This window comes from Sciurus carolinensis, chromosome 8 (genome assembly GCF_902686445.1).
Source record: "Sciurus carolinensis chromosome 8, mSciCar1.2, whole genome shotgun sequence".
Taxonomy (NCBI): Eukaryota; Metazoa; Chordata; class Mammalia; order Rodentia; family Sciuridae; genus Sciurus; species Sciurus carolinensis.
The window spans coordinates 21,307,866-21,322,691 of NC_062220.1; the positions used below are offsets into that span (position 1 = coordinate 21,307,866).

At 36.6% G+C, this 14,826-nt stretch overlaps 1 protein-coding gene across 1 annotated transcript in view; it reads right to left on the bottom strand.

Moving 5' to 3' along the window:
* The window catches only part of Exoc4 (exocyst complex component 4), a 778,625-nt gene extending 764,171 nt beyond the window's left edge, over positions 1 to 14,454 (bottom strand). Inside the window, exon 1 of the mRNA XM_047560350.1 lies at positions 14,311 to 14,454. Coding sequence (XP_047416306.1) covers positions 14,311 to 14,396 — 86 coding nt within the window. The 5' untranslated portion in view covers positions 14,397 to 14,454. The remainder of the gene's footprint in view (positions 1 to 14,310) is intronic.
* Positions 14,455 to 14,826: the final 372 nt, after the last annotated feature.

The window sequence follows — 14,826 nt, forward strand, 5'->3', positions numbered from 1 at the left end:
CCCTTAGCCACACTAACAAAAAGAAGGAAAACTCAAATTACTAAAATTCGTGATGAAAAAGGAAATTATCACGACAGACACCACTGAGATACAGAACATGAGAAGTTACTTCAAAAATCTGTATTCCAACAAAATAGAAACTACTGAAGACATTGACAAATTTCTAGAGACATATGCTCCTCCCAAACTGAACCAGGAGGACATACACAATTTAAACAGATCAATATCAAGCAATGAAATAGAAGAAGCCATTAAAAACCTACCATCCAAGAAAAGCCCAGGACCAGACGGATTCTCAGCCGAGTTATACAAGACCTTCAAAGAAGAACTCATTCCAATACTTCTCAAAGTATTCCAGGAAATAGAAAAGGAGGGTACCCTACCGAACTCATTCTATGAAGCTAATATCACCCTCATACCCAAACCAAGAAAAGACACATCAAGGAAAGAAAATTTTAGACCAATATCCTTGATGAATATAGATACAAAGATCCTTAACAAAATATTAGCAAACCGTATCCAAAAACATATTAAGACGACCACGTGGGGTTCATCCCTGGAATGCAAGGATAGTTTAACATCCGTAAATCAATAAACGTAATCCATCATGTCAACAGACTTAAGGATAAGAATCATATGGTTATTTCAATTGATGCAGAAAAAGCGTTCAACAAAATACAACACCCCTTCATGCTCAAAACACTAGAAAAAACAGGGATAGTAGGAACATACCTGAACATTGTAAAGGCTATTTATGCTAAGCCCACGGCCAACATCATTTTTTTTTTCTTTTTTTTTTTTTTTTCAGAGGAGAAGGGAGGATGCTGGTGATGGCTGCCAAGTTCCCCAGTTCCCCACTCTGGCATGGAATGTGGCCACTGAGTGGAGGGGTGATCATTCTCCCTACACCCCCCCCCCAATCTGGGGCACACCCTGTCCAGTCCAGAGTCCGCACCACCTTCTGGTGCAAACTGAGGCAAGGATGCCCACCCCTGCCCCGCCAACCAGGTTCCAAACCCAGAACCTGGTCAGATGGCTCGGAAGGTTCAGCTACCTCCAGGACCTCTTTATCTGGGGAAGAAAACCAGCGTGGTTTCAGCAATTCTGGCTCATTTACTACGGTTTTTTTTTTTTTTTTTTTTTTTAATGTTCCACCAACACCATCTCTTTATTGTCACCATCTATTTATTGTCATTTATTGTATATATATACCACAGTTTCTTTATCCATTCATCAATTGATGGGCATCTAGGTTGGTTCCACAATCTGGCTATTGTGAATTGAGCAGCTGTGAACATTGATGTGGCTATATCTCTGTAGAATGCTGATTTTAAGTCCTTTGGGTATAGGAGGAGGAATGGGATAGCTGGGTCAAATGGTGGTTCCATTCCAAGTTTTCTAAGGAATCTCCACACTGCTTTCCAGAGTGGCTGCACTAATTTGCAACCCCACCAGCAATGTATGAGTGTACCTTTTTCCCCACATCCTCGCCAACACCTACTGTTGTTTGTATTCTTGATAATCGCCATTCTAATTGGGGTGAGATCATTCTTAATGGAGAAAAACTGAAACCATTCCCTTTAAAAATGGGTACAAGACAGGGATGTTCTCTTTCACCACTTCTATTCAACATTGACCTCAAAACTCTAGCCAGAGCAATTAGACAGACGAAAGAAATTAAAGGGATACAAATAGGAAAAGAGGAACTTAAGCTGTCACTATTTGCTGATGACATGATTCTATATTTAGAGGATCCAAAAAACTCCTCCAGAAAACTTCTAGACCTCATCAATGAATTCAGCAAAATAGCAGGCTATAAAATCAACACACATAAATCTAAAGCATTTTTATATGCAAGCGATAAAACATCTGAAAGGGAAATGAGGAAAAGAACTCCATTTGCAATAGCCTAAAAAAAAAAAAAAATACTTGGGAATCAATCTAACCAAAGAGGTAAAAGATCTCTACAATGAAAACTACAAAACATTGAAGAAAGAAATTGAGGAAGACCTTAGAAGATGGAAAGATCTCCCATGTTCTCGGATAGGCAGAATTAATATTGTCAAAATGGTCATACTACCAACAGTGCTATACAGATTCAATGCAATTCCAATTAAAATCCCAACGATGTACCTTACAGAAATAGAGCAAGCAATCATGAAATTCGTCTGGAAGAATAAGAAACCCAGATTAGCTAAAGCAATCCTTAGCAGGAAGAGTAAAACAGGGGGTATCGCAATACCAGAACTTCAACTATACTACAAAGCAATGGTAACAAAAACGGCATGGTATTGGCACCAAAAGAGACAGGTAGATCAATGGTACAGAATAGAGGACATGGACACAAACCCAAATAAATACAATTTTCTCATACTAGACAAAGGTGCCAAACATATGCAATGGAGAAAAGATAGCCTCTTCAACAAATGGTGCTGGGAAAACTGGAAATCCATATGCAGCAGAATGAAACTAAACCCCTATCTCTCACCATGCACAAAACTCAACTCAAAATGGACAATCGACCTTGGAATCAGACCTGAGACCCTGCATCTTATAGAAGAAAAAGTAGGTCCAAATCTTCAACATGTCGGCTTAACAGGACTCCCATAGTGCAAGAAATAAGAGCAAGAATCAATAATTGTGATAGATTCAAACTAAAAAGCTTTTTCTCAGCAAAGGAAACTATCAGCAATGTGAAAAGAGAACCTACAGAGTGGGAGAAAATCTTTGCCACTCATACTTCAGATAGAGCACTAATTTCCAGAATATATAAACAACTCAAAAAACTCTACACCAAGAATACAAATAACCCAATCAACAAATGGGCTAAGGAAATGAACAGATGCTTCACAGAAGTTCTACAAGCAATCAACAGATATATGAAAAAATGTTCAACATCTCTAGTAATAAGAGAAATGCAAATCAAAACTACACTAAGATTCCATCTCACCCCAATTAGAATGGCGATTATCAAGAACACAAACAACAATAGGTGTTGGCGAGGATGTGGGGAAAAAGGTACACTCATACATTGCTGGTGGGGTTGCAAATTAGTGCAGCCACTCTGGACAGCAGTGTGGAGATTCCTTAGAAATCTTGGAATGGAACCACCATTTGACCCAGCTAACCCACTCCTCCTCCTATACCCAAAGGACTTAAAATCAGCATACTACAGAGATACAGCCACATCAATGTTCACAGCTGCTCAATTCACAATAGCCAGATTGTGGAACCAACCTAGATGTCCTTCAATTGATGAATGGATAAAGAAAATGTGGTATATATATATATACAATGGAATATTACTCAGCGATAAAGAATAATAAAATTATGACATTTGCAGGCAAATGGATAAAATTGGAGAATATCATGCTAAGTGAGATAAGCCAATCTCAAAAAACCAAAGGACGAACAATCTCGCTGATAAGTGGATGATGACACATAATGGGGGGTGGGAGGGAGGCAAGAATGGAGGAAGGAGGAACTGTATAGAGGGAAAAGAGGGGTGGGAGGGGTGGGGGGGAGGAAAAAATAACAGAATGAATCAAACATCATTACCCTATGTAAATGTATGATTACACAAATGGTATGCCATTACTCCATGTACAAACAGAAACAACATGTATCCCATTTGTTTACAATAAAAATAAATTTAAAAAAAATCTCAGGCAGATGTTATTAGTTAGCCTCCTTGGCCATAAACAACACAGATTCTTGGCAAATCCACAAGAATTAGCTGCCTAATACAACTGCGGATAACTAAACTAATTAACCTGGTATAAGAAATATTTAATGTAATACGCCTGAATTTTGGTGACACCTGCAGAATGATCAGCATTAAATTGTGCTTTCTGAAAACAGTTAATGAGCTTGATTGTTTACTAAGGGCATTCCTTGTTGGCATCCACTGACCTGTCTTCCAGAAATAATAAAGATTAACAAAACAATTAATGAAAATCCCTTCAAGCAACTCAGAAAAACTAATTACAAGTAAAGCTTCACATATCCAAAAATCACTTATCAGGAAACGACAGCTCTTTAGAGCACAATCTACAGAAAGAATCAAATCTCCTCAGTGACCCTCCATTTTGAAAAGTCCTCAAAACGGGCCTCTGAGGAAACCAACTGATGTCGCACAGCCCCTGAAATTTCTGCTCATCAAGCACCCGAGCACACCAGTCAGCGCTACCTTCCTCCTTTGTGGACAATTCTAATTTATTTTACTTGAATACTGAAAAGAGCATGAGACAGGAGTCATCTTTATTTACAAAATATTCTAATATTATCACAAGGCAGAAGCTAAGTATGGTTAAACTCTCAACGAATGCTCAAGTGTTAGCTAGTTTCAGAACCTCATTCCAAGTAGGAAAAAAAAAAAAGTATTATCTTACTCATCCATCCAGAACATAATATTCCTTTTTCTAACTGATCCTGACACACACACACAGCTGACACGACTCTATAAAATGTGAATCCTGTTTTCTTTCCCAAACTGCTTTTATTCAGGAGACCTTTGATTATACTATTAGATCTATTTAGCTCTATCTCAAAGTGTGAGAGTCAGATTTTCTTTTCCTTTAAAATATGAAACAACCCATCTAAGAAATGCCTGACAGCAACGTATGCCTATTAGGTCAGCAGTGAAACTCAGACGTTTCCACATATGAGTGGAGTGAAAACCACAAACTGAAGAGGAGCAAAGGAGACTACTGAGAACATAAACACTCAACAAGCTGGGCAAGACTTACGAACCTATTATACTAAGCAGGACACTTTGTACATGAACAGTCTGTAAATGCTTCCAGTGAGTTATAAAAACAAGAGAAGCTCATCATAATTCCAAGTTTGCATAAAAAATTTCTCATTAAAGAAATCTTCGAGATGTGTTATCACTGTGTAATCACCTAAGATAGGGCTTCACTCAAAGCACAAGCAAATCTACATTACATTTTTAAATCAGATTTTATTATATTGAATTACACATTGTGATTGCTTGTTTCTTAATTATGTCTTATTAGAGCCCACAAAATACAAGATAATCCCATCCCAATTGATAGCAATCCACAATAACAAGTTCCTCTCAAAAAGTTTTTGATACACAAGAACAGCATCCCTTAACAGCACAGATTCATTTAATATCAAGTGACAGTACATAATTTCTGCTTTAGAGTCAATTGAAAATTCACTGGTGTCTTGTTTCAGACAGCACTTAGGGCTACTACTACTACACCCTACAGACACAGTTTTTCAATACTTCAATTAACTCAGTTATACAGAATACTTCAGGGGACAAAAAGCTATAAGTGTTTCTGCTGACAAAAACCATTACATGAAATTAAGTCAAATCACCCACTCTGACATCAAACTAGTCTATAAGGTGACAAAGTCAACTTAAAATGTGCCCCTACACTTCCTTAACCAAATCCCAGCTCTTTTCTTACTTGCATTTTAAGTCCCTCATCCTTCTTTAAGGCACTGTCCATGTGACCTTATTTCCTGGTGAGTTTCTGAGAAACAGTTTTACAAAATATTAATAGGCTGGATGTGATCAAATACATTTTGGAAATTCTGGGTTACACAGATTGGAGCTGGTTTCTGTAACTGCAGACATCCATAAGACTAATATGTTAACACACATGGTGTGGGGGGTGATAGAATATAAAGAATATATTTTAAAGCATTTCTGTAATTTATTAACCTATAGGACCTGTTTCCTCTGCCTTTACCCCTTAGCATAGGTGCACAGACACAAACTTTTTCTTTTTTTTTTTTTTTTTTTTTTTTTTTTAAATATTTTGCGGTACCGTGGGTTAAACTCAGGCCTCAGGGCATACTAGGCAAGCACCACAAAGCTACATTCTCAGTCCTGACACATTCACTTTTAAGGAAATTTTCAACCATGTACAAAAATTAAAGAGACTTGTCAAAAAAATAAAAAATATAAAGCACAGCTTCAACAGTCATCTACACAGTCCACTCTTGCTCCATCTATACCCTTACTGATTCTAACCCTCCTCTCCAATTACTTCACAGCAAATCTCAGACATGGTATCATTTCTATATTTTCAGTACGTGTGTATATAAGAATAGTGCTTTTTTAAACAACATAACCATAATACCATTATTTCAGCTAAAAATATTAACAATTCCAATTGGCTTTTTTATCTTTACTTCTCCAAATACATTATGTTCTAAGGGCAACTTAAACTTCTCATGCTTTCAAATCATCTGGGACTCTTACTAAAATGCAGATTCAGATCAGGTGGTTCAGGTGGTGCCTAAGATCATACATTCCTAGCAAGCTCTCAAATGACATTTTGAATATAAAACGTCTCTGATTACATTCAGTACAGTGATAGGCACCAAGTTTTAAATGGAAAAACATCTTTTGAATTATGTTCTACTTTATTTTTGGCAAGCATTTTACAAATACTTTTTAAAGAATAAATAAAAGTCAAAAAAACTTTTCATACAAATCTTGAAATGTTTCATTTTCTTATCAACAGTGTCAAATGTAAGAAAATTCGAATGTTCCCTTATTACTTTGTGCTAAATTGTGAGTTCCCACGTTTTTCAAGGTTAAGTTCCCAGTACATAAAGAACTGGCTACTAGTTTAAGGGTCAAGTTCATTTCATAGCTTGACAACAGTGAACAAAACTTTAAATCTAAAAATCAGCAGAGTATAAGACTGTAATAGGGAACAGAGAATAGTGAGACAAAATCAGCCCTAGACTAAACGTTGTTCTGCTCCTAAGTAGTCCTAGAATTTTACACTTAGAATAAGACCTAAAAAGACCAAACTGATTCCAATTCAACCACAGCCCAGAAAAAAGCTCAAGATTTTTATAGGAACACAAAAATATCCAAAACCAATATCCAACAAGATAAAATATACAATGTCCATTATCTAATCAAAAAGTACAAGACACATAAAGGAGAAAAATAATCAATGGAAACTAATCCAGAAATGACACAAATGATAAAGTTAGTAGCAATGAAATTGAGTCATAAAATACCTGTATTTCATACACTAAAGAAGATATAAATAAAATTAAGGATACTAGCAGAGAAATGACCCAAATAAAACTTTCAGAGATGAAAACTAGAATCTAAATTAAAAATTATACTAGATGAAATTAACAACATATTAGGAACTGGGGAAGAACAGTGAATTAAAAGGCACAGCAATACAAAGTATACAAAATACGAAGAGAAAAAATTGGAAAAAATGAATATTAGTATTTAGGGAATAATGACATAATCTGCAATGGTCTAAAATACTTAAGAGATAAATCTGACCAAAAATGTATGAGTCCTATACACTGAAATCTACAAAAAAAAAAAAAAAATCGGAGAACTAAAGTCAAATTAAATGGAAAGATACACCCCCTTTCATAAACCAGAAGACTCAATATTGTCAATTCCACTATACTTTTAATACAATTCCAACAAAATCCCAGGTTTTATTGTAAAAACCAGCTCATTCTAAAATTCATATGGAAATGCAAAGGACCTAGAATATTCAAAACAACTTTGAAAAAATAGAATGATGTATGTCTGTCTTGGAGACTTATAAAAGCAATAATCAAGACTGTGGTATGTCATCAAGATAGGCAGACATGAGTGGAACAGCCTATAGAGTCAAGAAATAGACCCACATATATAAGGTGACCTGATTTTTTACAAAAGTACAGAAGATAACACAGTGAAGAATGGACAGGCTTTTCAGCAAATGGAATTGGAACCACTGGATATTCTCACACACAAAGAAACGCACTGGAAAAAGTGAAAAGGAAAGAACCTTATAGGAGGTTGGAAGTGTCCTATAACTTCATGTGTACAGGTAAAAATTCATCAAACCATATACTTAAGATTTGTACACTTTACTACTTATCTCAAAAAGGAGGGCAAAGTCAGCATGTAAAATAAGATTACATATTTCATAAAATATTATTTCTATCTATCCATTCAGCATTTTATACACATACACACACAGAAAAAGAAAAAGAAAAAAAGAAATCTAGAGTTAGATTCACCCATTTTCAATGATGATAACTGCTAGAAAATAAAATTTGGAATAATGTCTTCATCTTCAATTTTTATCATATTTATCATTTGAATTGTTTATCATGAGCATAATAATTGTATAAAAATGAAGTAATTTTTGTATTAAACTGGAAGCAATGATATTATCGGTAGTTAATTCTGTGTGAAGAGAATATAGGTGTTTTCCCCACTTAAAACTACAATCTAGGGGCTGGGGCTGTAGCTCGGCAGTAGAGCACTTGCCTTGTATGTGTGAGGCACTGGGTTTGATCCTCAGAACTACATAAAAATAAATAAATGAAATAAAGGTATTGTGACCATCTACAACTAAAAATAATTATTTAAAAAACTATACTTATGTAACTATAGGTTATTCAGCTATACAAAACTTTTGTTATGCTAAGAAAATGTTACATTTGTTTAATCACAACTACTAAACCTTTGTATATTCATGGAAAGAATCCATATGAAAACCTGAAAAAGAAAATAAGCAGTGGCTCAGGAGGCTGAGGGAGGAGGACTGCAAGTTCAAAGCCAGTCTCAGCAACTGGACCCTGTCTCAAAATTAAAAATAAAAAGGACTGGGGATATGGCTCAATGGTTAAGTGCCCCTGGGTCCAATCTCTGGTACAAAAGAACAAAACAAAAAACTAGGTAGTATTTTGGGAAATGACTGGTCAGTTTTCCTCTTTATGTGTCTACACAAATTTGTACATGTAATTTTTTCAAAGGACAACAAGGATATCTAGGCAAAAACATCCTTTCTTGTTTGTAAAATATTTTGAATTTCATCTAATGGTCTACATTTTGTGCTCCTATTTTTTAATGTTTTATATACAAACAAATATAGACATAGACACAGATATTTAAATCTAGTTTCTTTAAATGAATCTCAAATGATCAAATAGCTGCCATCTGAATTCAGCCGCATAAGGTTTTCTCGTTACAAAGAAAATATTCTAACATAGAATTAATCAAACACTCTTGTCAACCTGACAAGAATATTTCTGGTAGAAAATTCACATTATATCTTTGTTATTATCTGGAAAATTTATTAAAATCAAGTTTTTAACCAAAGAAGTAACAGATCCTACAAATGGATATTTGACTGACTTCTCTGTGCTTTTATATACTCATCTCATTTAATGCACCCCTCTACCACAGATTATCATTCCATTTCACAAATGAGAACTAAGGCACAGGATTTTACTTAACTGGTCCAAGGTTACATGGGTAATACAGTAAATATCTATCCAACCATACAAAACCACATATGTACATCTTCACCTAACTAAAATAGTTTGAAAAAACTTGACCAGATTACCAAATATTAAAACTACATGACTCAAATCCTTTAAGAAATTCCAATGTTAACAATCACACATGGGGTAACTAAGACATGGATCCCCAAGATATTAATTCTGCGTGTTCAGCCAGATATGGTTTTACTTCCACATCTATTGTCGAATGCCCCAGAACTTCTGAAAGTTTATGAGGTGTTTGGTCTCTATGTATTCCAATCGTAACTTTCAAGCACTGCATCACTAGCGTTAAGACTGCGAGGATACAAGAAAAAGTAGAAACCTAAAGGTCATGATGAAATGGGCTCAAATGAAGAGATGGTGCTGGAAACAACATTAACACCTAACACAACTTCCAGGACTCAGCTGGGATCAGTGACCACATTCCCTTCCCACCACAAACTCTGTCATGAACCTCAAAGCTATTTGTTCAAAGTCCTGATCAAAGCCTGGGCCCCTTCAACAAAGCTGACTTTGAATTAACTGCAGGCTGACCAAAATACACTCTGAGGAGGAAGGAAATTTAACTGGTGTCTACAATAAAGGATGTTGAAAGTTTTTGAAATTTCAACTTCTGTGAAGACATAAAAGTTGATGGAAATGTGAGCCTTCAGCTGCCTTCATTTCTCCTTGACATCCAGAGACAGAGTCTATCTACAAATAAGGTTTCCTTAAGTCACAACTAAAGTTTGTTTCCCCAATTAAACTGGCTATTATAGGCCAACTTACAAAGGAGAGAGGTAACATTTAATTGGAAAACAAATCACCTAACAGTGAGTGGTAGACACATTTCCCAATTAAAAATCTGACAGGAATTCACAAATATAAGACAACGTCTCCAAAATGCCATCTTGCTTCTTTGCCCAAGTAGAGAGGCTGCCTCTTCCAACTCCACATCAAACCAAAGGTGGGGGGAAGATGTGGGGGTGTGTGTGCATGGGCATGCATGCAAACTGCCCAAACTGTACATCAGCAGGCAATCAGGACTCTGTCCACCCAATTAGTTCCATTTTAAAGAGCCAATAGCAAGATTTAAACCCAACTACGCAGTTAGCAGCAGCTTCCAACAGACTAAATCCCAAGCACCTCTGTCTCCTCACCAGAGCCCTTCCTCATAGGTCCGAGGAACTCCTCTGTAAAGCCCTGAAAGTCTATCCTTTAAAACATCTGACTGTCTTGAAATATTTTTATCCAGTAATTTTTGAATGATTAGGAATTTTTATTTATGAGTCTTGGATACTTAACAAATATACATCTATCAAATATAATACTTGTGCTACAATTATACTACATCTTTAAATTATTTTGGTCTCCAAATGCTTTAAAGTGATGAACTATCATAAGCGCAAAATACAGTCATCATTTAATTATTTAGTACCACTGCAGGATATAGTGATGAGACTTAGATATTCCCCTTATCTACACCTACTCTGTCCTTACATTAAACCTTATCTATCTCTACTTTCTTTTTTTTTAAATCTGGTATTAAAAGATGAATGCAATAATAAATACTGTTCCAACTGTTAGGAATAGCATTTTAAAAACAATATAAAGTATTGCAAGGAAATGACATTTTTTACATATCTAAGCAAAAGAACTGAAAAAGAATTTTGAACATTCAAAAAAGAAAAATAACTGCTCAGTGACATAAAAAGATAAAGCTAATCTGATAGAATTTTTCAAGACAGTGGACTTTATCACTTACAAGTAATTTATTTTGTGAAAAAATGATAGGAATACATGAAAGAGAACTAGCATGTACCTGGTACCTCTTCACGAATGCTCAGACTTTATAAACATAAGCCTAAAATGGAGTTTTCTTTTTGAGGCTTGTTGCCAAAGCAACCAGTAGAGCTATAGTCTTTGAGAAGAATTTGAAAAAAGGTTCAAGATAGGAGGAGTTTTTGTTTGAGGAATTAAGAATCATGAATAGAATGTTGCAAGAAGGATAACATATAGGATACAAAATGAACAGAGATACAAGGCAGCCTCTTTAGAGTTACAACACAATTTACTAACAAAAACTCTATTTCCCCTTCTAGTCTTCCCCGTGGGACCCTCCCCTTACCCCAAATCCTTAACACTGAAGTAATTCTGTCATTCTCCTCTCATTTACTACCATTTTTAAAGAAATTTAAACCATAGGGTAAGTTCAAAAGCATATCAGAAAGGAAACAAGGAGAGTGTTAGCAACAAACATCCTTACTTCAAAGTTTCCTGTGACTCAAAGAAATGTTGAAACACAAACACCAACACTTCAGCACTAACAACATCCAATTGTATGTTCACATGTAACTCTGAACCCCAATCTTTACTAAACCTGCCCAGAATGGTACCTCTGGATACCCACCAATACCACATTGCAATGAACATGACAATAGTGTTATCAAGAGCTCTGAGGTGGTCAAGAGTAAGGGGGAAAAAATGAAAAGAAGTAATTCACAACAGAATTAAAAGCAAAAAATTCCCAGGCCCAAATCATGGTAATAAAGGTCATAGATCAGAATAAGAGATGGATGAATAACCACAAAATCACACTGCATACCATCTGGCAGAGTGCACCTCAAGAACACAAAGCAATGGTCCACCAAAGGCAAAGTATGTTTCTGAGTCAGTATCAGTAAAAAAAAAAAAGCTTTTGATTTTTATGCTTTTTTCAAGTATCAGACATTTAGAGTATATTTAACTGGCATTGAAGATTTCTTCCAACTGACATAAAACATAAAAAAAGGAACAACCTCCAGGATCAAAAGAACATAAATGAGAATGGAACCTTTGTATGTAGCTGCTTCCTTCCCTGAACCCTACTCTACTTTCTTTGGAAGTAACCACTCCTTCCATAACATTCCTGCATGCCCATAGTATTTCATCTCTCTCTTCTGTCATGTCATTTTATCTCCCAGATAGACCCTCAAGGATAATATTGCTGGTTTGCTTTTGCAAAACTCAGGGGATTCACTCAACAAAAACTTACAAAGTATATAATAAATGCCATGCAGTCTATTAAAAACTAGCACTTAAGTGAATGTTGACTATGAGGCAGAAAAAATAAACAAATTAAAAATATAATCCATTATATAAATAATTCATTTATTATAATTTCAGAGAGAACTATGAAGATTCCAGTTGGAATTTTAGACTAATAAGACACATCTATACAAACTGTGTATAGCTGAAGCAAGAATGTGCGCCTTTACAGCCACAAAAAAACAGCACTTCCAAATTCAAATGTGAATTTATTGACTCTGATAAGCACTTTAAAACTGCTTATAATAATTATATCAAGTAAAGAGATACAATTTAAGGTAGTAATTGTATCAGTCTGAGATTACAGAATGATGATATTCCAATCATGCACGAGTAGGAAACAATGTCTATGGAATCTTAATTATGTAAATATATTGTAGAATATAGGCTTAATGTAAAATATTAAATATTTAACAAACAATGTTTTATGTAGGACAAATTAAACAATGAATAAATATGATAAAATGTTTAAAAAATTTTTTTTAAAAACCAGTATTTCCTGTTTGGCCTACCAAGTATATTAAGTATTTCCAAAGAGAAGAGTTATTCTCCTAGTTGTAAAAGAAAATTGATAATGATTTAACAGGATAAAATCTTAAACTTGAGTCTCCTAAATAAGATCCAGAAAATGGGTCTTTATCAGTCCTTGATTGGTAAACTGTTCTTTGATAAATGTCAGGCATGGTGGCACATGCCTGTAATCCCAGCAACTCTGGAGGATGAGGCAGGAGGATCACAGGTCTGAGGCCAGTCTGGGCAACTTAGACTCTGTCTCAAAACAAAATATTTAAAAGGTTAGTTTAGGGAAGATAGTTTGGTGGTAAAGCACCCTTGGGTTCAACACCCCATACTGCAAAAAATAATGAAAGTTTGATATATGTATTCATTCAAGTGCCTAGTACCTACCAGATAATGATGAGTCCTGAGTTTTGAAAAAGATGCTCAGACCAAATTATGTGGTATGCATATAAGAATATGTAATAACAAGTCTCACTAATATGTATAATTATAACACATTGGTGAAAATCTTTTTAAAATAAAAAGATCAGGACATACCAGGAGCCTTCCAAGAACTCAAAAGTTTAGCATGGGGGGCGGGGAATGGCACAAAGCAGAGTTTGTTTCATGGAAAATATATGACTTGAAATTCAAGTGCCAACAATGTAAAAACAAGTCACGTTACTTTTAATTTGGGCTGTTTTTAGTCGTTCCCTGCATCATCCTTAACGGAACTCAATTTCACTTTTTTTTTTTTTTTTTTAAGAGTTCCTAAAAGGTTCCATACCCACTCTCATCCTAACGTGGCAAGGAGGAGGTGAAGGATAATCTGAAACCTTGCTTCGTTTTGTTGTTCAGGAATAGGTTGGCAGAAAATGGGAACAACAAAAACGGAAAACGATGTGTGCCTTCAAACCCACGGCACTTTAACCAGCCCACGGCCGACTCTTGCACGTGGGGCTGTGGGTTCACAGGTGGTGGAAAGTGACCAGAGTTGAACAAGCTGCAACTCGTGACAGGAGTCTCTGGTCTTACGGGCCTTACACCCCGAATTCAGGAAACAAGTCGTCTTCCTCAGAAAGCGCTGATAAAGCAACCTATCAATCAAGGTTTTATCAATGGATGAACACACCTTCACCTGGCTCTGTCCACCAAACCCAAACTGCGTGCTTTTAGGGTCCAGGGAACCTACAGAGGCTGCCCCTATAGGTTGTGAAGCGGGGCTCCTCCTCTAAGCCCTGCCCCGGAGAAAATGGGGGTACTTCTGGGGTCGGAAAGCCGGGAACTGCGGGGGCCCTGGGAAGGGCTGGGGGGAGGCAGGGAGGAAAGGAAAGGGTCTGCAGGGTGGAACCCAGCGAACCCTTCTCCCTTCCACAGCGGAGGTCGAGCCGCTGCCCCCGTCCCCTGACGCTGCCTCCTGCCTCCTGCCTCCCTCACCTGATCACAGAGATGAGCAGCCCCGAAGGGTCTTTGCTTTTGCTGACTGTGCTTCTGTACTTCCCACCAGCTGCTTCTGCCGCCATCTTGGCACGGAGGGAAAGGCCGGTGGGCTTGACAGAACCAGGCAGATGGAGCGTGAACTCCGTCGTTGACCCCGCTGGAGCCTCCACCAATGGGAGGAGCGGAACCGAGAGGGGCGGAAGTGGAAAATCCAATCACTGGGGCGAGGAGGCGGGACTTAGGCGGCAAACCCTGATGCGGAGGCGCGCGTGATCGCTCTTAGCATTATGGGAATTGTAGTTCTCGTTCCTCGGCCCTTGGGCGCACAGAAAAACTTAACCAGGGCAACTTTGACTCTTGCAAGGCGTGGCTGTGTTTATATCTATTCAAGCCTTAGCCTTTTTTTTCAGTTTATTTGCTTATAGAATTTTATTAGGCTTTTAATCAAATCTATCTCATGGCTTCAAAATGTATATGTAAATATATGTGTTGAAATGAAAGGGATTCTATGCT